The sequence below is a fragment of the Camelus ferus genome, chromosome 19 (assembly GCF_009834535.1).
Source record: "Camelus ferus isolate YT-003-E chromosome 19, BCGSAC_Cfer_1.0, whole genome shotgun sequence".
Taxonomy (NCBI): Eukaryota; Metazoa; Chordata; class Mammalia; order Artiodactyla; family Camelidae; genus Camelus; species Camelus ferus.
Window position 1 is genome coordinate 3,894,387 of NC_045714.1, and position 25,842 is coordinate 3,920,228.

The 25,842-nt window shown below is 36.3% G+C and overlaps 1 protein-coding gene and 1 pseudogene across 7 annotated transcripts in view; one reads left to right on the top strand and one right to left on the bottom strand.

Moving 5' to 3' along the window:
- Positions 1 to 25,842, top strand: part of NCOA3 (nuclear receptor coactivator 3) — a 105,735-nt gene that overhangs the window by 67,041 nt on the left and 12,852 nt on the right. For 6 of the 7 annotated variants that reach the window (XM_032461315.1, XM_032461320.1, XM_032461317.1 and 3 more), the window contains 12 exons: positions 13,161 to 13,265; positions 14,144 to 14,316; positions 14,776 to 14,876; positions 16,280 to 16,454; positions 16,865 to 17,053; positions 17,228 to 17,329; positions 20,803 to 20,943; positions 21,225 to 21,372; positions 22,111 to 22,502; positions 22,684 to 23,552; positions 24,483 to 24,621; positions 25,623 to 25,817. In XM_032461315.1, the coding sequence (XP_032317206.1) occupies positions 13,180 to 13,265; positions 14,144 to 14,316; positions 14,776 to 14,876; positions 16,280 to 16,454; positions 16,865 to 17,053; positions 17,228 to 17,329; positions 20,803 to 20,943; positions 21,225 to 21,372; positions 22,111 to 22,502; positions 22,684 to 23,552; positions 24,483 to 24,621; positions 25,623 to 25,817 (2,710 nt within the window). In that variant the 5' untranslated portion in view covers positions 13,161 to 13,179. Of the gene's footprint in view, positions 1 to 6,755; positions 6,766 to 13,160; positions 13,266 to 14,143; positions 14,317 to 14,775; positions 14,877 to 16,279; positions 16,455 to 16,864; positions 17,054 to 17,227; positions 17,330 to 20,802; positions 20,944 to 21,224; positions 21,373 to 22,110; positions 22,503 to 22,683; positions 23,553 to 24,482; positions 24,622 to 25,622; positions 25,818 to 25,842 lie in introns of those variants that run through there. The other variant, XM_032461318.1, reaches the window with a different exon arrangement.
- On the bottom strand, positions 17,858 to 20,213 carry LOC102517556 (annotated as a pseudogene).

Here is a 25,842-nt window from a genome sequence, read left to right on the forward strand (position 1 = left end):
CCAGTCTAGGAATTAATCCTGTTGAGTTTTGTTTCAGATACGGGTTGAAGTATCCCATGCTACCAGATCTATTCAGAGTTCAGATATTTGGTGCTCAGATAATGGACAGTACCATATGTTTTTATACTTCATAATTTATGAAAGTTTATAATTTATTCTTTCTATAACATTGTTTCTTTTTGTGTATTTTTTGACACTGTTGAGTCTTTATCTCATTAAGGATTATAAACATTTAAAAAACTTATTTCAAGATATTTTATTGGGTGGTATTCATCTTTTGGTATTGATGGATTTCTCGGCCATCTTTCTTAGTTCAGTTTTTAAATCCACTTGGAAATGTTAGTTTACAGTTTTTGCATCTTGAGTGGGAAATTTATTTTTGGTGCCCTTCATTTGTCCCCATCTCCCTGCCACTGGCACTCCTTAATCTGTTTTTGTTGCCTTTACGAACCATTTCCACCATACCTTCAGTCTATGTTGAGGATTCTGTTCTGAAGTATTATTGCAGTATCAGAGCTCTGCATGACCCAGGCTTTATGTGTACTGATATTCCTTTGTATAACGATGAGAGTTATGTACCAGTGAGCCCACTGTAAATTGGAAATGCATTTAATGCACTTACTGAATGTCATAGCCTGGCCTAGTCTACCTTAAACATGCTCACAACACTTAAATTAACCTACAGTTGGGCAAAATCATCTAACACAAAGCCTATTTTATAATAAAATGTTGAATTTGTCATGTAACTCATTGAATACTGTCCTGCAAGTAAAGGACAGGATGGTTGTTGGGGTACAGAATGGTTGCAAATGTATTGGTTGTTTACCCTTGGGATGGCGTGGCTGACTGTGAGCTGTGGCTCGCTGCCACTGCCCAGCATTGTGAGAGAGTATTGTGCTGTGTGTCATACGCTACCTGGGACAAGATCAGAATTCAAAATTCAAAGCAAAGTTTTGACTGAATGCTTACTGCTTTTGTACTATGGTAAAGTTGAAAAATGAATCATAAGTCTGAACCTCTGTAAGTTGAGACCTATCTGTATTACCCTTTTTCCCCCTTCTTCTACAACTACAGTTAACAGTTTGATATAATCAGCTAACTAGGTAGTTATTGATAAAGCTTTTTTTTTAAAACCTCTCTTTCAGGAATCTTTTGTTTGGTTTCTATGTGTGAGCCTTGCTTTTAATTCTGTTATCTCATGCATAATTTGATTACCTGACTGCCTTTGCTGGTCCTGGAGTTTAGTAGGTTCATAGAGTCATCAATTCATTGCTGTATGTTTGCTTTGAGTCTTTGTCCATAGACATATTTGTTATGTTTGAGCATGACTGTGTCTTTCAAAATTAAAAAAATGCATATTTTATTTCTCATTTATAGCAAGGGGGAGAGTGTGGTTGGTTGAAAGCAATAATCCACTGCTTACTCATTTATTAAGAAGTCCTTTGTTCTTTTGGTCTCACAACGTGGCTTTTATGTAGGCCTGCATGTAGTAGATAATGAAGTATTAAGTGAACATGTAGAGGATCTTGGAGAAGCCATACCAATTTTAAACCCTCAATCCCAACCTTAATCTAGCACAGTGGTTCTCAAAGAGTGTTTCATGAACCCTTGGGTGTCCCTGAGAACCTTTTACGGAGTCCACAGAGTTAAAATTGCTTTAATAATAATTTCCATTTTCATCCTGTTGTTTGCACTGATAGTGCAAAAGCAGTGATACATAAAACTGCTGGTATCTTAGCATGAATCAAGGCAGTGGTACTACCAGACTGTGCTATTAGTCATTACATTTTTCACTGCCGTGCACTCATACTTAAAGGAACAAACGAAACAAAACACAGAAGCCCACTCATTTCTCACTTAGGATTGTCTTTGATGAAGGAGCAAAATTTGCTCATTTCATTAAATCTTGACCCTTGAGCACTGTAATTTTAAAATTCTATCTAGTGACAGTGTAATATGCAGAAAGCGCTTCTTCCTACCAAAGTATGCTGGTTGTCTTGGGGAAAAGCACTTGTGTGATTGGCTTGTGTACTGAACAGGCCACTTTTTTCTTGGAATGCCATTTTTACTTGAAAGAATGACTAACAGACTGTGGTTATTGAAACTTGGGTATTTGACAGTTTCTTGAAATTGAACAGGGTGAACCTATCACTTCAAGGAAAGCATCTGAGAGTATGTGTTGATAGTGGTAATTTTTGAGTTAAGTAAAAATTATAATGTTAAATTTGAATCTGTCACTGTGAGTGTGACAATTCCTCAGCACTTTAAGTCTGTATGGGTAAGATGGGTGGTGATATTAATGGGAAGTTCTTGTTATTGCATGATGTATCAGTATTTGAAAATCTGCTTAATCAGTGAGCCAGTATTATCCAAATGTTTGATGTTACAAAATCATGCATGAGTAAAAAATTATGCATGGATGACATTTTTTTCAGAATGTAAGTTAGGTTAGTGTATTTTAATGTAACAGTATGAAAGTTCATTGATAGGGTTTCAGATTTCACTTTGCAACTAACCTTTAAGAAAGTACGACTTGTCTCTGAATGCCAGGGATTACTAGCAATACCAGAAACTAAGAGAATGTGGAACAGATTCTCCCCTAGAGCCTTCAGAATGAGTATGGCCCTGTCAGCACCTCTATTTTGAACATTGAGCCTCCAGAACTTCAAGAGAATAAATGTCTGTTGTATTAAGCCACCCAGTTCACGGTAGTTTATTACAGTAGACACAGGAAACTAATAAAATAAGCAAATCTGAGTAAAGGGTATTTGCAGGGTTTGCCTTGTACTCTTTTGTTATGTTTTTTGTAACTTTTTGTTAAGTTTGAAAATATTTCCAGATAAACACTTAAAGTGACACTTGTTGAGTTTTAGCATAATACCAAGGAAAATTATTTATAATTAATTGTGAAAGGCTGTTGAAATGGTCCTTTTTACAAGTATGGGTATCTTTGAGGCTGGATTTTCTTCATATATGTCGGTCAGTGTACCATATTGGAATAGGTTAGATGGAGTCCTAGATAAGAGGATCTAGCTGTCTCTCTGTTAAGTCAGACATAAGTTTTGTAAAAATATGAAACAGTGCCATCTCTCACCTCTCATGGAATTGTTTTGTTTCAAAAGTTAGTTTTCATAAAATTGTTAACACATAGTAGACTTATTTTTAAATGTTTCTAAGTTTTAATTTCTAATATAGTAAATATTGACAGGTATAACTCACATAACCAAAGCTTTTTAGGGTTTCCAATTTTTAAGATATAAAGGAGCCCTAACATTAAAAAAGATTGAGAACTTCTGATCTAGTGAGTGTGGTTGGAATTCCAGAAGCGTTTGGCTTAAACTTTTTACCTTGCTGTATCTGTTTGCTGCCTTGTAGCACATCTAGTTCCTGCTACAGCTGTTTCTGTTCTGTCCCACTTAAACACCAAGATGGTCGGAGCTAACTAGTGAAGTTTGGCCAGTTCTAAAGACACATAGTTGTTGTTAACCTGAATCTGTCTCTCTTAGTAATGTGAACCAGATTGGCTGGAGGAGGTTAGGACCTTGAACAGCTATCTGACATGGTGTGCTGTGTCTGGTACTCAGTTGTTCCTGCTTTAAAATTACAGATGAGCCATTAATTTTCAGTGGAGACCTTTCATAGCACAAAATACAGTGTGATTCTATACATACTAATTGGTTGATCCCTGACATTATGTCATCAGCTTGTTGAAGGCAAGACCCCCCCAACCTTGTCTGTTTTGATAAACAGTTCATCCTAAGCACATAGGCAAAGGGAATGCAATCTCCTTTGTGTGGACAATACCCAGGCTGTTGAAGAGTGACCACTTTAGGGGGAAAAAAAACCCTTTTTCCTCCTAGTTTTATTGAAAAATAATTGACATACATCTCTGAGTAAGTTTAAGGAGTACAGCATAATGTTTGGTTTACATATATTGTTAAAATGATTATCGCAATAGATTCAGCTAACATCCATCATCTCATATAGATACAATTAAAAAAAATTCTTCCTTATGATGAGAACTCTGACGATTTACATTGGGGAAAAAAAAAACCTGTCCTATATACCATACAGCATTTTTAACTACAGTCATGTTGTACGTTACATCCCTTTATTTAGTGACACTACCTTTAAGATACTTGCTGAAGTGGGTTTTGGATTTAACCAGTTTAGTTGTATGAATGGTTTTATAGGAGTTCATAATTAAATTTTTGCCTCAAATGTTCTCTAACAATAATGAGGTTCCTGTAGCTTCATTTACTCCGTATGTACAGGTAGGTTTTGTGGTGCACACAGAGAAGCTCTTTAAAGTCATGATCATGAAACTGACTATTGGACAGAAATCATGCTGTTTTATTTTAGATTGTTTGATGATCTTTTCATCTTGTTCCTCGGTAGTTTATGTACTTGCTTGTTGCAAATTTCTTCCCTTAAATAATCACAACCTAGACGCACAGATTTTTAGATCCATATAGTGTGATAGCTGTATATTTTGGAGGGGACAGGGGAGGCAGTTGAAGTTCAGTTTTGAACATTCTACCAGTGCTGCACCACTGTCTTAACAGGTAAATTATGTTAGGAGTGCATTCTTAAATTTTCTTTTTGGACTTTGATATATATGCTCTCATTCATTATTTGTATTATTGTCATCCTAAAATTGATAATGACTTTTGAAGGTTTATTTGAGGAGATGACTTCTGTTGTTAGACATATAACTTCTAGGGATATGAAAACATTTTTAAAAAAGGATTTCTTTGAATTTAAAGTTACTTAGGGTAGGAGGGGGATTTTATAATCACTGAAGAGTAACAAGCTGTGAGGTCAGGAAAAGAAAAAAGACAATGGAAACAGCAAGACTGTGCACAGACTAACCTGCAGTCTAGATGATGACCCACTCAGGAAGTCTGATGAGTCAGATTCGCCATGTCGTGTTGCTAGAGTTAGAGACCATCTGCTCCGACCTCTTGGCTTGCTTTTAGAGAAGGAAATCTAGCTAAGATGTATTTTTCCCTTGATATATCTTACTCATTTTTTTTAATTAAAATGAAGTTGATTTACAGTGTGTTAGTTTCTGTTGTACAGCATAATGATTCAGTTATACATATATATATATTTTCACTTTTTATTATAGGTTATTACAAGATATTGAATGTAGTTCCCTGTGCTATACATACAGTAGGACCTTATTGTTTATTTGTTTTTTACATATAGTAGTTTGTGTCTCCTAATCCCAAATTCTTAAATTAATTCCCCCTTCCCCTTTGGTAAAGTTTGTTTTCTATGTCTGTGAGTCTGTTTCTGTTTTGTAAGTAAGTTCATTTGTGTCATTTTTAAGATTCCACATGTCAATGATATCATATGATATTTGTCTTTCTCTGATTATCTTAGTTTGTTAGTCTCTAGGTCCATCCATGTTGCTGCAAATGGTCTTATTTCATCCTTCTTTATGGCTGTCTGTTGTATATACATACCATATCTTCTTTATCCAGTCATCTGTCAGTGGCCATTTAGGTTGCTTCCATGTCTTGGCTATTGTAAATAGTGCTGCTATGAATATTGGGGTGCATCTTTTTGAATTAGAGTTTTCTATAGATAAGTGCTGTGGAGCCCAAGAATGGGATTGCTGGATTATACGGTAAGTCTGTTTTTAGGTTTTTGAGAAATCTCCATACCGTTTTCCGTAATGGTGCATCAAACTACATTCCCACCAACAGTGTAAGAGGGTTTCCTTTTCTCCACACCCTCTTCAGCATTTATTGTTTATGAACTTTTCAGTGATGGCCATTCTGACTGGTGTGAGGTGATACCTCATTGTAGTTTTGATTTGCATTTCTATGATAATTAGCCATGTTGAGCATCTTTTCATGTTGGCCATCTGTATGTTTTTGGAAAAATGTCTATTTAGGTCTTCTGCCCATTTAAAAAAAAATTTTTTTTTTTTGGTCTTTTGGTTACTGAGTTGTATGAGCTGTTTGTACATTCTGGGAATTAAGCCCTTGTCAGTTGCATCATTTGCAGATATTTTCTCCCAGTCCGTAGGTTGTGTTTTGTTTTGTTTTGTTTTGTTTTGTTTCATTTTGTTTATGGTTTCCCTTCTTGTGCAAAAGTTTGATTAGGTTCCATTTATTTATATTTGCTTTTATTTCTTTTGCCTTGGTAGACTGCCCTAGGAGAACATTGCTAAGATTTATGTCAGAAAATATTTTGTCTATGTTTTCTTTTAGGAGGTTTATTGTGTCTTGTCTTATGTTTAAGTCTGTAAGCCATTTTGAGTTTATTTTTGTGTACGATGTGAGGGAGTGTTTTAACTTCACTGATTTACATGCGGCTGTGCAGCTTTCCCAGCACCACTTACTGAAGAGACTGTCTTTTCTCCATTGTATATTCTTGCCTCCCTTGTCAAAAATTAATTGACCATAGATGTGGGGTTATATCTTATTCTCTCTTCACCTTCAGTATCTTTTCTTTGAAAAATTAATTCAAAGTGCTTCAGCAGCTTTATATTTCCAAATTGTTAATTTTTGAGATGTTAGTGTTGCGGGGAAACTCTGTAGCTTCTTTATATTGATTTCGGTAGACAGAGCTAACTTGAGTACTGTAGGGCGATGTGTCGTGTTACTTCAAGCACACGTGTTACTTGTGCAGATGCTCCATTTTAGGAATATCTGCAGTTGACTCATGGTTGCCATTCCTTGTATAATTCATTGCTTGGTTAGTCCCAACTTCCTGTACCAGCTTTGCTGCTCTCAGCCATTTGGTTACCAGGTGGCTAATGGCATTAGTTCTTTTAAGTTTCAACATTTCTTCTAGAATCTTTCTTCTCTGAGGCAGATAGAATAGATGAGGAGAGAATGGAGCACATGCTGTGATTATCTCTCCTTTATATCTTTATTGGTTGTTAATTAAATTTATATCAGATTTTATTTCTTTTCCTGCACCCACTCTAATTCCCCACTGCTTATCTTAATCCACAGTTTTATCACTCTTACCTCAGGGGGCTGAATACTTTCTTCTTCCTCTCTTTCTTTTGTTTACTGCTTATATTTTCATTAGGTGGACAACCTTAGGAAAGTAATACTTTTGATGTGGAAATATTTATGTCTGTTGAAGAAAAATTAAACCACAAATGCAGAAATAAAAAGATTAAAAAAACCCAGCACTGTATGCTTTACCTAGTACTATCTGAAGGTACTTGGGTAACCTCTTCAGAATCTTCTAAAAGGTGCTTACTTGTTCTCTGATTAAACTTGTTTATCTTGAGGGCACAGATATCTATGACAATAGTTTTACTCTATTTTCATGGCTTTGTTAACTACTAACTGCCACTCACCATACTGTTTCAGTGGGAAAATGTTTTGAATTCCCAATCAGCAGTCTGTGAATTGAGGATAGCCTGAATAGTTCTGGCTAATTTATTTGACTGAATCTTTTTAATTTGTTGCCATATGGGATATTTGTAACTATTTGTTTTTCAAATGAGAGCAAAATTGGTGTTGCTGAACATACATCTTTGTTCTTGGTATTGTGTACCTCAGCTCCACCGTTCCTGCGCTCGTTGCTTGCTTTGTATTGTCTTCTCATTCTCTCAGTAAATATAAGAATGTGTGAGATGTGATTATCTCCAGTTTTTACAGGCGATAAACTTTTTACAGGTGACAGAAGTTTACCTTTTAGTGAAATTGGGATTCAGTTCTCAAGTGTGATTCCAGCAAAGCTCTGTTGTCTTTTTATTGTATCATTAGTAAATCAGCTCAAGAATTCACTTTGAGCTTTATTTTGATAGACATTGTGAAGCCACCATATTTTTTGGATTGGGAATATCCACATGAAAAAGGACATGTCAGAAAGAAGCCAAACTGTTCTACAAGATATTTAGGTGTCCCTCCACCCTGACCATCTCTAGGAATACTGTGTAGAGTTGGTCAAAGTACAGCTAATGGGATGGGAAGGAAAAGGAGAACTGGGGTTGGAAAAAGGAACAAGGGGCAAGTAGTAGTTAAAAAAGAGAGGAAGGAGTTTGTAATAAAGTACCGTCTTCCAAATTCTTACAATAGTTTAGAGCTTACAGTGTATAAAAGTGGAGACAGAAAAGTGAACAAGACAAGAGTGTAGTGTGTGAAATGTAATAAAAATATGAAAAATGCATTAGGATAAAGAAGGGAGAGTTGGGAATGGCTTCACCAGAGGTGACGGTTGAGTTTGATCTTGAAGGATGAGTAAGAGTATTCTAGGTAAAAGAGGGATAAAGGGGAGATCTAAAAAGAAATTAATGACTCAGGTTAGATATAAATAGGAAATACTTCCATGATGATCTTTTGTCAAAATCTCTTTTAGCATAGGCCACTTGGGTGTTGGACGTGGTGGTGAAGAAGTACAGCTGGATAGTATGTTGTTCAGGAATGAAGCCAAAATCAGGTTTATGAAGCTCAGGTTTAGGTTTTTTACTGTGAATGAGAGAGCTTCATTGCATTAAATTGCAGGAGTCAGTGAACCTTTGAAATAACGAAAGAATTACCCAGCTAGTTAGTATGCTGTCAGGAGAGGGTAATTTGATTTAGATGTGATTGGCTTACTTAACTCCCTCTGCACAGTGTATATTTGTGAACTTCAACTCTCTTGCTCATGCAGAGGTTGAGAAGTCCGTTGGCAACAAGCTTCCAGTTGCAGCTAACACCTGCCTTGGCTAATTGTTATGCCCAGTTCTGGTATTAGAACCTCTGGGGAGTTTGTGTTTGAATTTAGCTTCATCAGGCTTAAACTGGAGCATAAATGTAAAGGGGCTTTGGGTCAGCCTGTTGATTGAGAATGAAAAGGCAAGACATACAAATGGAGAAGAAAGAATGAAACCTTGTGGATAAAATAGCTGTTAATTTACATTTGGGTGCTTTTCAGCTCAATTTATATATTAAAAATAGGATGTTTTACTATATTGCTCTCTGCTAGCCCCTTTCCAAATTTGCAGGCATTATTAACTAAAAGTACAGAAAAGAATGACCAGGATCTGAGATTTATGCTGTTTTCTGGCGTATGCCTGCATCAAGAGAGTTTATTGTAGACACCAATTAATATGCTGTTTCTCTGTTTTAAAAAAAACTGCAGGTTGATAGGTTTCCTATCAGCTGTGCTTTCATTTTAACACTTACCAAATTATGTTGTTAAAATTGTATATTTTCCTCTTCTGCTTGTCTGAGAGTTTTAGCAATGTGTGGCATCAGTTATCTCTATTTCCTGGATTTGGTCGGGGCTTGCAAGTGTTTGGACTGAAAGGAAGTGAAATTAACAAAAATGGGTTGCATTAGGTGTTTTATATTTTATTGTACTAAACATAACAGGTTATCAACAACAAAACAAAAGGATATTGCAAGTTAATTTTTATTTGGAACTTTGCCTTTCTTTCCCCTACACCATGTCTCTTTTCAGCTCTTATCCTCTATACCAGGGTTGAATTAAAACATAAAGGTAGGAGATACTGGAAGAGTCATCCAGTTGGTGAGGAAACTTCCGTAATGATTCCATGTTCATGGACTTTTCCCCGTGTCCCCACCCCACCCCCAACACACACAGGTTCTATTTTGTTTCATTTCTTTCCTCTGTGGTACTGGTTCTGATCTTGTAGGATTAAGCCTAACTGGTGATGACAATATACTAAATTGTCTTGAGTAAGAGCATAAATTTGGAACTTGAATTTTGGGTAGTGCCTTTAGGTATAGATGTCTTATAAATGTTTCCCAAGGACAGTTTTTTCCCCCCAATTAGCTTGATCGATCTCTGCTTTTACATAATGCTTCCAACAGTTCTCAGTGAATCAATTCAAATCCACAGTTGTATGAAAATTTCCTGAAGTTACTGGGATTCTCAGGAGACACCAAGAAACACTCCCTAATTAGCATATTTAATCATACCTTGCTTGTTTGCCTGACGAATAAACTAAATTACTGGTGGGATAGTCAAAGGCTCTTGGCCCCAGCATTTAATCTTAGAACCCCCCAGAATAATATAGTTTGAGTCTGGTTCTGCCACTGAGAAGCAGACAACATCCCAAGCAAGTAAAACAGATGCTATTTATAATTTTTTATGTTGATAATTAAGATTAATACCAAATAAGAAACTGTATGTAAAGAGTTTGTCGTAGTCATTTGTGCTCAGGAATTACTGTATATGCTGAAACTTATTTTTATGCGAGTGGAAATACTTCTGTTTTTTATTTCTCACATTGAACATTTTCTTTAGCCAAATGAAATTTAGGGGATGTATTTGCTCTACTTTGATTTTTGTTGTTGTATTTTGAAATTCACACTTGGACATCATGTGATCTTTTAGGCGTTGTTAATGTGGTACTAGGATTTGTCATTATGTAAGTAAGAACTAGAAAACTATGTCAAACTTGTCCTGAAAAATACAACTGTTTTGTATCTTAAATAGTTACGCCTTCATGTTTGGATAAACACCATCACCATAGTTTTAAATTAGAATCTTGCATTAGTACATTTCTGGATAATTACCTCTGTTGCTGGAGATCATTGGACTCTATAAAGAAGTAAATTCGGTAGCATGTAGACTGCACAGTCAGTCATTTGCACATTATAGCTTGTTCTGCTAGATCAAGGGAAGGAGCTACATGTGTATTTGGACATAGGTAGACGTGTTTAGGTATCTCTTATATGCACGTGAACATGGGCTTAACATAAATGACATGTATGCATTTCTGGTTTAGACTGATAATTGTGAATATATCTTTCATACTAAGAGATCGTCATGATTTTGATTTTTCTACTGATAAAATTTATGACTCAAATTCATATTGGTGACATCCTATATCAACCATAGAAATAAAAATATAAAAAGTTTAAAGTAAGCTTCCAACTTTAACGTAGATGAAGGAAAATCTAAAATAAGACTTGATAAGTTTAATGTTCCATTTACTCAGTACTTATTCAGTACATGTTTATTGACCACCTGTTATATGCTAGGTGTCTTAAATTGTACTGGAGATTCAGCATATTTGTAATAACAAAGTAAGGAAATAATACTGAGAATACAGAATAAATTATGTCTCAAATTAAAGAAGTGCTGTTACTCACTGAAGAGTTTGCTACTCAGTTTTGAGGATTCAGCTTATGTTTAACATTAAAGTTAGGAATACCTAGAATGTGGATAAATTCTTTTAAAAATGAAATGCTGTTACTCATTAGATAGTTTGCCACTTAACTTAAAAGTAACCTTAGAATGAAACAAATGTAAAACCAATAGTCTTGGTGGGGGGAGGGTATTTTAAAAAATTGTTTTGAGATATAGCTAGTTATTCCATTTCTGTACTTAAAGGAATCACTGTTTTAAATATGAAAATTAGAAATAAAAACTGAACAGACTTACGAACTTTATTTCAAAATAATTTTAAACTTAAAGCAAAGTTGCAAGAAAAAGAATAGTACAAGGAATTTTAAAATTTCTCACCAGCCAAGATTTAACCAATGTCAACATTTTGCTGGTCTTCTCTTCTCTTCTTCCCTCTCCCTCTTCAATTTCTTTCTCATTCACTCTCTTATAATGTATGTAATTCCCCTCCAAGAACCATCAGAGGGTTGTTTGTATACATCATAAGCCCTTTTGTCTTAAATACTAAGGATGAGGATAGTCTTTTAAATCAGTCATTTTTACACTGATAAAATACTTTTCTCTGTTGTTCATATTCTAAATTTTGTTATTCGATCCAATAATATCTTTCATAGCATTTTCCTCCTCTAGTACAGGATCCAGTCAGTATAGGATCAAATACTGCATTAAATTGTCACTTCTCTTTAGCTTCCTTTAATCTGGAATACTTAAAGACTTTGTCTTCAAAAATGATAGTGTCATAGAAGATACGGTATTGTGGCATTGTGAGATCTGAATATGCTTTAAAATCGTAATATTGAGCCACTATTGCTGAAAGTTACTTTAAGTTCTTTTCACTCCTTTATTTTAACTTATGTTGTGAGGAAAAAACTACACCAAGTTCTCAAAGCATATCAGCTTTTCAAAGCGTTTACATTTTACTACCAAAATTATTGGTAGAAAGAATTTTGCTGGTATTTAATTCATGCTTAGAACATCTGTAAAGATGACACTGTAATCTAGAACTCCTGATCATGTGATTTTTGATTTTTTAAAGCTTACATATTTCAACTTTAATCAGCATTCTGTGTGAAATTTTGCATTTCTATTAATGTGTCTCTCTTCCTGGCAGTATTGTGCCACCTAGTGGAAATTTATTTCCTTCGGTAATGTGGCTAGACTCTAGATGGAATGCAAGATCATTTTAGCTAGAGAAAGTAGTTTGGAATGTTTGAACTTCTTGATTGACTTGGAATTCTTTATAACAATGAGTATCTTCCTAAACAAGAGTTTAGGACAAATAAAATTCTTAAGTGAAAGCTTAGTAGATGTCTTAAAATTATGAGCCAGTGAGTGTTAAAATCTGCTCTTTTTTTCGATAAGAAATATCCTCCATTTCTTTTCTTTATCAGTGTGACTTTAGCCAAGGTATGTTATATTTCCATCAGTTAATATTAAAATAATTGTTGCTGTTTAGATCTTGTCAGAATCCTCCCCGTTGGAGTTTTATTATTGTATGTATCTACTTTATAAGCAGAATGTATTGGAGTTCACATGTTATTTACACAATCTAGGTTTATTTGAAGTAACAGAAAAAAAACCCACACTGGTTTAATGAAATGGTCTAAAGGAAAAAAAATGTGGCACCTTGAAAATAGCCTGAAAATAATTTAGACTTTTATCATTTGAAGGCTTACAAAGTGACAAGAAAGGCTCTTATTTGTGTAAAAATAAAATGTAGGATTTTATCAGTTGGAGAGTTGATGGTCTCTTTTTCTTGTTTTTAAATATGAGCAAGATGCTTTATTCTTTGTGAGGTGTTCGGTATATGCATTTTTACTAGTACTTGAAAACATTTGTCCTGGGGCTGGACATTCTGCATAATTAAACTGGAATATGAACTCTTGGGGTCTTCAGACTAGTCATTTATGATAAAGAATATTGAGAATTATCTAACCACTTAGGGAAAGCCATTCTGAATTACAAATGGTAGCCATTCAAGCATTCAGCACCTTTATATAGTGATGGGTATTTTATAATGTTTTTATCTCATTATTCTTTCTTAGTTGCTGACGTATTTTCACAATGAGTGGATTAGGAGAGAACTCTTTGGATCCACTGGCCCCTGATTCACGAAAACGCAAGTTGCCATGTGATACTCCAGGACAAGGGTAGGCAGTTTATTTCCTGATGCTTCGCCAAGGTCGCCTCCCTCTGCCTTAATTTTTTTGGTTGGAATATAGCATTTCAGTTGTCTGTTAGCTACAGTCTCTTGTTGGGTTTTCTTTTTGTTTTTGTCTTTGTTTAAATAATGTGATTTTGCTTGGTAGTAAGTAGAGCAGTGCAATGATGTGATGGGGACGTCCTTATGATGGGAGCTTTGTGGCTGAGTCAGATAGAAATGGGAATATTATACTAACTGTGATACTGTAAGATGCATTTCTCAGTGGAGGAGATAGGACTTAGGAATATATAGTCAAGATTATTACAAGTAAGAATTTTAGTATCCTTTATGAACATGTTATAAGTTAGTATTTCGGCATTTTTGTGAGGTTTCGTCCTTCTTTTCCTGAATGAAATTAGATGTTCAGAAAAAAAATAGAAATAAAATACTGCATTTTATGCAGTGATACTCCTTAGCCTTTTCACTTTTCAGTATTTGCCACGGTTAATATCACTTGAATTTCTATGTGGCAGTTGCAAAATAAAAAAGTCTACAATTTGTAAAACTGTATCATTAATAAATAGCTATTGCTGTTTTTATTATTTGTTAATTTTAGTGTCTCTTTGGGGTAAAGACTTTTTATCCCCATTTTCCAGATTATGAAGTGAGACTAATGCCTAAGACCACCAGGCTAACACAGGTGGACCTGAATTTCGGTTTCCATGAATTTCAGCTCTATTGTACTAGTTCTCTATGATAAAGTTTTGGTAGTCTCTGTAGGCTGAATTTAGTTGTTTGTATATGAATGTAATGGTGTAGGGACTGATTTTGCTCACAGCTCTTTTGTGATAGATATGTTTATGGCCTCTTTCCTCCTATTCCTAGTCTTACCTGCAGTGGTGAAAAGTGGAGACGGGAACAGGAGAGTAAATATATTGAAGAATTGGCTGAACTGATATCTGCTAATCTTAGTGATATCGACAATTTCAATGTCAAACCGGATAAATGTGCAATTTTAAAGGAAACAGTAAGACAGATACGTCAAATAAAAGAGCAAGGTAATACAAAGTAAGAAAAACACGTCTTTTAGAAGAAACTTGTTAACTGTGTTCATTGTTCACATTTGCCTTGTGCTACCTTGTTGCTTAGGTGGGAACTCCTACTCCTTGAGGGTTAGCCTCTGTGGGAATGGACGGATGGGTTGACCAGCTCTGTTCTTTGGGAAACAGCAGAATTGGAAGGAGGCCAGAATTGTTCACCTTGTCACACGTTACTTCCCTTTCAGGAGGCAATGGAATAGTATATTTAGTAGGGAAAGAAAATTTAGGGTATCTTCTGCCCTCTTGGGTAGCTCTAAAGTGTAATTTTAACCTTTAAAAATGGTAGCATCATTTTCTTATCAGGAAATGTTATGTGTGTGCATGTCTCTTAGAGTCTGTTCTGGTGACAATTTGAAGGAGGATTTAATCTGTAACTGACATATATGCTATTTGTAGTACTGCCTTATGTCTTTTCAGGAAAAGCTATTTCCAATGATGATGATGTTCAGAAAGCTGATGTATCTTCCACAGGACAAGGAGTTATTGATAAAGACTCCTTAGGACCACTTTTACTTCAGGCAAGTATAAGGTTTCTAGCTATCCAGTAAGCTGTGTTGATTAAAAAAAAATAAATAAATGAAAATTTTGCTAGGATACGCAAGCAAAAAAAAATGTTTCTTTTCATGAGACAGAACTCAGTATTCTGAATATGATGGTAAAATGCTCTTATATTTACAATATACATAACTCAGGAGGTCCTGTGGAGCTCCCCCCCCCCCCCCCCCAAATATAGTTGCAAACTGAGAAAGCAAACAAAAAGTATAAAGAAGCAAGAGAGGAAAGGTAACCCATAATTTCACAAATTTACTATTTGGGCATATTTTAGCTCTGACTTATTTGTGTGTTTTTGTGTGCTTGGTCATATGGCACACTACAATTTTGTATTTTGGAGGAATTTTTTAGACTTAAAATGTATGTTTTTTGTAAGTAGTTGTCTGAAATCTGATTAACCTATAGCACTTACAGCATGTTTCTCTTTCAGTCAGAGCCTGAAGCCCTTTATTAAAGTGCACTTGTCAACTTTTTTCCCCCAGTTAGTTTCTTCCAACTGCTTTTTATTTGATCAGTTCCGTTCTTCTTTGTTAATTCTCATTAAGGAGTAGTGTAGTTCCTATAGCTTGACTTGATATCAGATGGAGAAATGGGAAGCACTGAGGGTGATTTTCTTACTGTTTTGGGTTTTTTTTTTAATTTGGAGGAGGGTAATTAGGTTTGTTTATCTATTTATTTAATGGAGGTAGGTACTGGGTATTGAACCCAGGACCTTGTGCATGCTACTAAGCTTGTGCTTTGCCACTGAGCTATACCTGCGGGGACCTCCACCCCCCAATCTTCATATTGTTAAAAGCGCCTTTGAAGAAATCATTTTTCAAAAATTTGATTAGACAGTAATTCACATTGACTGTGTATGTCCCCCCCCCCAAATTGTCTTTATTTTTCATACAAGCCTGTATTGATGGTGCTAATGTTAATAGAAATGGTGGCTAGCAGTTATTAAATCAACAGTTTGTTTCATATTTTATTTAGTATAGTACTAAGGCTGGTGTCTTAGTCTGCTAAGGCTGCCATAACAAAATACCACAGACTGGGTGACTTAAACAATAGGCTGAAAGTCCAAGATCAAGGTGTTGGCTGGCTTGGTTTCTCCTGAGACCTCTCTCCTTGGTTTGTAGATGCCTGCCTTCTTGCATCTTCCTGTGGCATTTTCTCTGTGCTTGTGCATTTCTGGTGTCTCTTTTCTTACAGGAACACCAGTCCTATTGAATTAGAGCCCTTATGATCTCATTTAACCTTTTCCTCCTGAAAGGCCCTGTCTCCAAATATAGCCATTGAGGGTTAGGGCTTTAACATACAAATTTTGGTGATGGGGAGAGGACACAGTTCAGTCCATAATAGCCAATATTGACATATCCCACTTTAGGCATTGGATGGTTTCCTCTTTGTGGTGAATCGTGAAGGAAACATTGTATTTGTGTCAGAAAATGTCACCCAGTACCTGCAGTACAAGCAAGAGGACCTGGTTAACACAAGTGTCTACCATATCTTGCATGAAGAAGACAGAAAGGATTTTCTTAAAAACTTACCCAAATCTACAGGTAGGCTTTTAATGTGTATCTTCAAAGTAAGGTTAAAAAATGTTTTTTCTTTACCATTTCTTAGAAAATTGAATGTACCTTTTAGATAGCCAAGTGATCAGACTTACATAGAACAAGGCAAGTGGTAGATAGCAAAATTTTCAAATACGAATTTAGAATTTGGTATACATTTCATGGGTCTGAAATATACAGTGAATTACAAAATATAAGTGAGCTATCTTACAAATGTCTTCAAATTCTGTTGAAATCGAGTTTATTCCTATGTTTTATATATTGCCATTTTGAAATGTTAGTGTGAAAATTACTATGGAAAATGTGTAATGAAAAAATATGTAGCTTTAAATTCTTGATTATTGTTGTAGACTGAATTGCCAACTTTTAAAAAACTTCTTTCAATTTGTTTCCCAAAGTTAATGGAGTTACGTGGACAAATGAGACCCAGCGACAAAAAAGCCATACATTTAGTTGCCGTATGTTGATGAAAATGCCACATGATATTATGGAAAACATAAATACTAGTCCTGAAATGCGCCAGAGATATGAAACAATGCAGTGCTTTGCTCTGTCCCAGCCACGAGCTATGATGGAGGAAGGGGAAGGTAAGAGCGATCACGTTTGTGATGTTCATCAGGCAGGTAACAGCCAGACTTGTACTTCTATAATCGCCATTGTTGTAGTTCTTCTTTCTGAATTCCATGTCCTTATTCGCCTACTGAACAGACATATCCAAAGGGTAAATATAATCCTTACCTAGTTACATTTTTTTATTGTAGATTTGCAGTCCTGTATGATCTGTGTGGCACGCCGTGTTACTACAGGAGAGAGAGCATTTCCATCAAACCCTGAGAGCTTTATTACTAGACACGATCTTTCAGGTAAAAACTGTGTGTATGTGTGTGTACATTTTGTTCACTTTGGAAACTTTTATAAAAGTTAACTATTTGTATAGGGGCACCATCATTTTGTGCCTATAGTGAATGCCTTGCATGGATTATTTCCTATGTTTCTTATACAGCCCTACAGGAGATTCACCAAAACCATAGGCATTTGAGTTGGGTGTATTAAAATCCCTCAAATAAACAAACAAAAAAATACAGAGGAACTTGGCTTTCTCTCTTAATCGCATTTCAAATCAGAATTTAGTACTTCTTTTCTGTAACTTCAAACCCATTTTTCATAAAGAAACACACTTCAGAAAATAGGTGATTTAATGAGAATTACTAGGAGTAATTACTAGGAGTAATTCTTGACATCAACATGAATTCAGTCTTAGTTTACCGTTTTTTGACCATGAGAGTAAAGATTTAAAGCCAGTGGAGTTGATAAGGCACAATGATGAAATTAAACACAGTGCCAATATTATCTGTATTTACCTTCAGGATCACTTTTGTGATTATCTAACCCTAAATGGTGATGCCCAGGGTTGTCACATATGCTCCATCCCAGAGATGAGGAAATAGAGGCCTGGGGACAAGTCCACAAGCATGACTGATAGAGTCTGCAGCTGGGTCTGCCTGATGTCAAAGCCTGTACTATTTACTTTGTGTCCACCATGTGAACCTTCAATAAGTAATTTGAGAAAGAGGAATAGGTTTAAATAAACATACAATACAGAGCTATTATATATGTGTGTTTGTATATATATATACACAGGTATATATTCTATGTACACATACACACATGATAATATTTTACTATAAAAACTAGCTATTTTTGAAGTCATCATCATTGTATGCCAGGCTGCTTGAGATTAATTTTTACAGATGAAAAAGTTCTTTGTATTCTGAATTTACATTGATGAATATTACTTTATAATAGAAAATTTTGTCTTTCCTCACTTTCAGATTATCAAACCTGGTAATAGGAATTTTTATGATTTATATTACCCTTGCAGAATAGAGAACCTTTCAGATTCTTTGCATTTGTTATAATTTGTCAGTTTAAATTTTCCCCCTAAAAATGTAGGGTACATATTGTTATTTGTAATTGAAAATGCTAAATAAAAAATTGTTACCTAAGCACGTAGTTTAGTGACTAGAACCTTAAAAAATTATCTCATCGATATTTTCCTTTATTACAAAAGCAATACCTATTTATTATAAAGGTTAGAAATTACCAAGCAAAAAGAATCAAATGCTTCTGTCTGGTTAACATCTGAGAGCCATCTTACCATAGCTGTGGTTGGTACCTTCCAGTTTCTATCTGTTCTTTTGTGGGAGGTTTGTACTCAGTACAGTTGTGTGTTGTTTGTTTTGTTTCGGTTTTTTTTGGCCTCTGGAGAGATTTTCTTCTCTGTTCCTGATGTGTTTGATTTAACGACTTTTTCCTGAACATCTATTTTGTGTTTGCCATGTGGCTCTCAGAAGTGGTTGAGGACAGATGATTCTTACTCTGGCACAGTGTACATGTAGTTTACTCTTTTCATGGAATGCGTTTGTCCCTTCTCCACCCCTCCCCCCCCAAGATTCTTTATTTGTTACCATCAGATCTCAGTTTTAAATAGATTCTTGAGCTGGTGGCTGATCCAACATTAGTGCCTTTGGCATTCTCAGTAGCTTTTCTAGAACTATCTTTCACCATGAAAGCTACACAAGTTTTCCCAGTCCAAACTTGAGTTTTTCAGCGTTTTAGCTTTTCTTACAAATACATCATGGAGAGGATAGATAGGCAGACCTTTCCTGTATCTTTCCCAATTTTTCTGAAATGAAACTACTGACCACTTTTTCAAGTCATTCGTCTACATTTCTTGAGTCATGATTTTCATTGTCTTCCAAATTTGGTGGACCTGTTTGTCTTGAGCATAAGAGGTTGTCTGAATGAATATTACATTTTTTTTTAGTAAAACTTGTGCAAAACAGACAAAAGCAACCATTTGTAGTCTTGACATCAACATAAGCTTCCTTCATAGTTTGAAGTTTTTTAATCAGGAAGCATATTTTGTCATAGAAATCCATGTCATGGATTTTAAAAAAATTGTTTTATTGAAGTGTAGTTGATTTACACTGTTTCTGGTGTACAACATAGTGATTAGGTTATACACATACTTATATATTCTTTTTCATTATAGGTTATTATTAGATACTGAGTATAGTTCCCTGTGCTATAAGTAGCACCTTGTTGTTTATCTTTTTTATATATAGTAGTTTGTATCCGCTAATCCGAAACTCCTAATTTATCCCTCTCCCACCTTTCCCCTCTGGTAACATAAGTGTTTTCAGTCTATTTCTGTTTTGTAAATAAGTTGATTTGTGTCATTGTTTTTAGATTTTACATATAAGTGATAATCATATGATACTTCTCTTTTTTCTGTCTGACTTCACTTAGTATGATAATCTCCAGGTTCATCCATGTTGCTGAAATGGCATTATTTCATTTTTTTTAATGGATAAGTAGTATTCTATTTGATATGTATACATCTTTATCCAGTCATTTGTTGACGGACATCATGTCATGGATGTTTATCACAGTTGTTGCCTTGGACATTGTCAGTAATTATTTTGAATTTTCTAAATGTAATTTCAGCATTAGGCAGAGCTATAAGGCTCACTTTGAAAGTGTAACTCTTGAGGCCTTCCGAAGCAATTTTGGTTCCTTGAGTCTTGGGATTTTCCCCAATATTTTTTTATATCAAACATAGCTTGTACTTTCAGGTCAGACAAATCTTTCTTTAAAAGTGGAGCAACCACTCTTCTTCTTGGCTCCTCTTTTGATACTTTTTATAAGGTGTTTGTTGGTCAGAAAATGAAAAGGCCTAGCCATTTTTGAAGGCCATCTGCACAAAATCTTCTTTAATTTTGTAATAGTTTTGTGTTGTTTATATTCCATCTCTCTAGTGTATCTGATGTTAAGGAAAAGTTGTTGGAAACGTCCATACTTGTGGAAGTGAGTATTTGGTTAATCTTCCTAGTTTAGATTTTGAATGGCCCAAGATGCAGTCACCTCTCCGATGGAGAGAATTGTCCCTCTAACTGCTGAGGCAAGTTTTTCCCTTGGTTCATGATTTCAGGGACAGAATATCTTCAGTTAAACAGTTTTACTGGTATTATTTTTTTCCTTTAAATGAAGATGAACCTGAGGTAATCTAGACATGATATATTCTATACATTCAAAAGGTAAAAGGAGTTATGTGATAATACTCTTTTAGTAGATATCGCAGAACACTCAGTGTCAGAGAATCCTGCAAGCCTGTGTCCTTAAAGAGAGAAGCTCTGAAAATAGCAGAAATTTGGACCAGAGAACATGGGGTAGATTTAATGTCTTTATTTTGTTCTTCAGTACTAAGCTGTGCAGTATACAACCAACAGATACTTGTGGGTTGGATTTACATCTTTTATTTTCTGCTTAATAGGAAAAGTTGTCAATATAGATATGAATTCGCTGAGATCCTCCATGAGGCCCGGTTTTGAAGATATAATCCGAAGGTGCATCCAGAGATTTTTTAGTCTTAATGATGGGCAGTCGTGGTCCCAGAAACGTCACTATCAGGAAGGTGAGGGATTTGGAGGTTGATTGTTGATCTTATTCGTCATTGTGTCTGGTATGCTGTTGCGCAGTAAGTACATACCTGACCGTAGCGGTTGATGTGTCTGTGTGGGGTGGGAAAGTGATTCCTGAGCGTTCTTATTTTAGCCTGTTGCTAATTTTGGTGAGGCCCAGTCTTTCACTGGATTTTGAAAATGTTGCATTGGGGTATATTTTCTTTCTCTCTTCTCCTGTACGTATTTGTTATGCCAGTTGTAGTTACTAGTAATGGGATGTTTTCTCTAACAGCTTACATCCATGGCCATGCAGAAACCCCAGTGTATCGATTCTCTTTAGCTGATGGCACTATAGTGACTGCACAAACAAAGAGCAAGCTCTTCCGAAATCCTGTAACAAATGATCGTCACGGCTTTGTCTCAACCCACTTTCTTCAGAGGTAATACCAGATTACTGCGTGTGCTCATATTAAATGCAGCAGGGTTCCCCTGTTGCTTTATTATTAATGTAAAAAGGGAGAAAATAAGAGAAGGTATGCAGGTTGTTGGGTTTGCTGAAGTGCACTTAGAATCCTGGAACATGATCTGTCTTCTTCAAGGTTGTATTTTTATGTGAAAATGAGGATTTGTTCATTAAATAATTAATTCCTGGGAAAACTGGAGGATGGGAAGACTATTGGATAAAAGAGCATATAAAATCTGACTACCTCTGTTACTTTCCATTCTAATGACTTGTTACATTGCTTTTAGGAGTTGAATTTAAAATTGGAAGGTAGATGTTAAAAATAAATAGTTGCTGTTGCTAGTGGTAAATGGGCAACACATGAAGGAGAATATTCACCCATTAATTATCTTGAGTAATTTGCAGGTATCTCCAGGTTAACCCCTTGAACTCTGGTAAAGCCCCTTTGAGACTCCAGCTGACATAGCTGTGGGCTTTTTATGGTGCTCTGGTGTCACTCATTTAGATTCTGTGGCTGCTGTTATTAAAAAGGATGCTATTAGGTTAATAACTGGTCAATATCTAGATTGTTATTGCCACTAGATATTGGAATGGTGCCAGAGAAGTTAAGCTCCTGAGGCACTTACTTTGTCCTTTAAAAAAAAAAATCTGATTCAGGCGTTTAACATCTACCTGTAATTTTTTAGTGAAAAATTGATGTTCTGTTTCTTTACAGGGAACAGAATGGGTATAGACCAAACCCAAATCCTGTTGGACAAGGCATTAGACCTCCAGCAGCTGGTTGCAGCAGTGCAGTAGGCGGCATGAACATGTCGCCCAGCCAGGGCTTACAGATGCTGAGCGGCAGGACCTATGGCTTGGCTGACCCCAGCCCCGCGGGACAGATGGCTGGAGCTAGGTATGGGGCTTCTGGTAGCATGGCTTCAGTGAACCCCGGGCCAGGCATGCAGTCACCAGCTTCCTACCAGAACAGCAGCTACGGTCTCAGCATGAGCAGCCCTCCGCACGGCAGTCCTGGCCTCAGCTCCAGCCAGCAGAGTATCATGATTTCTCCTCGTAATCGTGGGAGTCCAAAAATGGCCTCACACCAGTTTTCTCCTGTCGCAGGTATTCATGTTGCATCTCTTTTCTTAATTTTTTTTCTTTTTCAGTAATTCCTTTCTTTCCATACCACTATAATTCTAGTAAAGCTAGCTCCTTTTAAAAAAGAAACTTTAATGTGTTAAGTGGTGTTTTGTTATAGCATCTGATAGTCTTAATTCTTTCCCTAATTTTTCTCCAAATCCAGGTGTACACTCTCCCATGGGATCTTCTGGCAATACTGGGAGTCACAGCTTTTCTAGCAGCTCTCTCAGTGCCCTTCAAGCTATCAGTGAGGGCGTGGGGACTTCTCTTTTATCTACTCTGTCTTCACCAGGCCCCAAATTGGATAACTCTCCCAATATGAATATAACGCAGCCAGGTAAAGTTAACAGTCAGGATTCCAGGAGTCCCCTAGGCTTGTATTGCGACCAGAATCCAGTGGAGAGTTCAATGTGTCAGTCAAATAGCAGGGATCACCACAGTGACAAAGAAAGTAAGGAGAGCAGCATGGAAGGGTCAGAGAATCAAAGAGGTCCTCTGGAAAGCAAAGGTCACAAAAAATTATTGCAGTTACTTACCTGTTCTTCTGATGACCGGGGGCATTCCTCCTTGACCAGCTCCCCTCTGGATTCAAGTTGTAAAGACTCTGCCGTTAGTGTCACCAGCCCCTCTGGGGTCTCCTCTTCAACACCTGGAGGCGTGTCCTCCACGTCCAATATGCACGGGTCACTGCTGCAGGAGAAGCACCGGATTTTGCACAAGTTGCTGCAGAACGGAAATTCACCAGCTGAAGTCGCCAAGATTACTGCCGAAGCCACTGGGAAGGACACTAGTGGTACGACGTCTTGTGCAGAAGGGAACGTCAAGCAGGAGCAGTTAAGTCCTAAGAAGAAGGAAAATAATGCTCTGCTTAGATATCTTCTGGACAGGGATGACCCTAGTGACACACTCTCCAAAGAACTACAGCCCAAAGTGGAAGGCGTGGACAGTAAAATGAGCCAGTGCAGCAGCTCCACCATTCCCAGCTCAAGTCAAGAGAAAGAGTCTAAAATTAAGACAGAAGCAAGTGAAGAGGTAATTTGTCTTCACTGTATTGCAGCTTAGTCATTGTGCTTCATCATTGCATTTCTGTGTTAGAAAGGCTGTGTGTTACACACAAAATCTTACTTTCTGCTTTAGGTTTATTTAATGGAAGTTAATCTGGCACTGTCCTTTTTTTGTAACTCTTGAGCATCAGTAAAGTATATTATGTAACGTAGAAGTATCAGATGTGTTTGCTTTAAAATGTGACGATACTTCATTAGTCGCCAATTTGAAATTTTTCATGGAGGTTTTTATTGTTGGAATGAGCAACTGGGTCAGTAAGGGTATAGTATTAAGCAACAGAATTTTGATTTTTACCTAAAATCACAATCCTTTTACACAATCGCATTCTAAAGCATTTCCCAAACTCTGCTTGAGTAACACTATTCTGGGAGACATTAACATGCACCTGAGAAAATCAAACTCCTGGAGGAGTCCTGCTGTGAGGATACCTGTTTAACTTTGTTTAACCCAGTGTTCTTTAAATACACTGACCAAAAGCCCCTTTTAAAGCATGCCCGTGAGTATCTTGTTGAATATCAGCTTGTTTTTATTACTAATCATACGTGTTTTCAGAAGTACGTATAGAGGCAGACATCTCTGTCAGCTAACGATTCTGACTAATGTTAGCTGGAAAATATCCCACAGTTTTGAGAATTAAACATTTAGTGTAAATTTAAAACTGCCTCTTTGAAAGCACCTTCAAACCTATGGGTTTATCTCAGGAGTTGAACTGTTCTTGCTTTAAAGGAGGATTGGGGTGGGGGTCATAGTCGGGTAGCCTGTAAGTTGGACGTTGTCATTTCAGGTAACTGTTGGGCTTTTCTTGTCTCCATTTCATCTCTTCCCTTCTGATGAGTAGTTTATACAAACTATGTGTCTAGTAATGCACACAGGTTAATGAAAAAATTTTGTTTTTAGGGGTCTGGAGACTTGGATAATCTAGATGCTATTCTTGGTGATCTGGCCAGTTCTGATTTTTACAGTAATTCCATATCCACAAACAGTAGCAATCTGGGAACCAGGCAACAACAGATGTTTCAAGGAGCTAATTCTCTGGGTAAGAAACGACTAGGTTTTATTCTTGCTGCCGTTTAAGCTTTTCTTCACGCTTGTGTGTATTCTTACACTAAGACTGGGATCCAACTCTTAAATGTGAGTTCTGCTTCTCAGTTTCTTATAGTAATTTATAATGTATAAGTTTTAAATGCTTTTTGGACATTTTCCTATATTTAAAAATTTCCCATTTCTAAGATGATGCCAGCCATCACGGCACTTATAAAATGTTCATCTTTGATTATTCCAGGTGAATGGTAAGTACTAGGACCTGTGTTTTTCTTAGGCATAGAGAATTGGATTAAAAAGCAAATCAAAACTGATCCTTTGACACTAACTTATAGAATCTTGTCATTTAGCTATGAGATTTTTCTCCGTTGGTGTTTGTTGGTTCTTACCCAGCCTCTCTCCTATAGCTGTGTGTTTCTTTATTCATCAGTTTAGCAAGGATATATGGTGTCAATTGAAAAAGATTAATTCATAGTTACCTGGGATGGTGGTTATTCATTTTTAGTGGCACTATTTCCTAAACCAAAATGGGTAATCAGAGCAATCAAACAGATTGGAAAAAGGAAGAAGAAAAAGATTAGGAGGAAACTTTGTATTTTTCTTTGATTAGAAGGCAACTTACCTGGTTACATTTAATTGAAAAATTTTAAACGGAGAAGCCACTTAAGTGTGCATTTTGAAGAACCTCCAGGAGTTTGAAACATTGGTAAAATTTCCAATATTAAGTGAAGCAGAATATGAATGACCGTATCAGGCTACAGAGCAATGCCCAGTGCTTCAGCCAACAGTGAGACTCTGGTTTTTTACTTTATTTGGAATATGAGGCTTTTTTTTTTTTTCCTTCTTTTGGGTGCCTAGTACTTTGTAAAGGAAGACCATTTTAGTAAGGAAGACATTCTTGGGTGGGTGATATTGGTGTTTATGTCTTGTACTTGATTATTTATGTACGGAATCATCAGAGGATATTTCTGTGTTGTGCTTCTATGTTTTTAACAGGTTTGAGGAGTCCACAGCCTGTGCAGTCTGTTCGTCCACCGTGTAACCGAGCAGTGTCTCTAGACAGCCCTGTTTCTGTTGGCTCAAGCCCTCCAGTAAAGAATATGAGTGCTTTCCCCATGTTACCAAAGCAGCCCATGTTGGGTGGCAATCCAAGAATGATGGATGGTCAGGAAAATTATGGCTCAAATATGGGTATGTTTATTTGTGATGAATATTT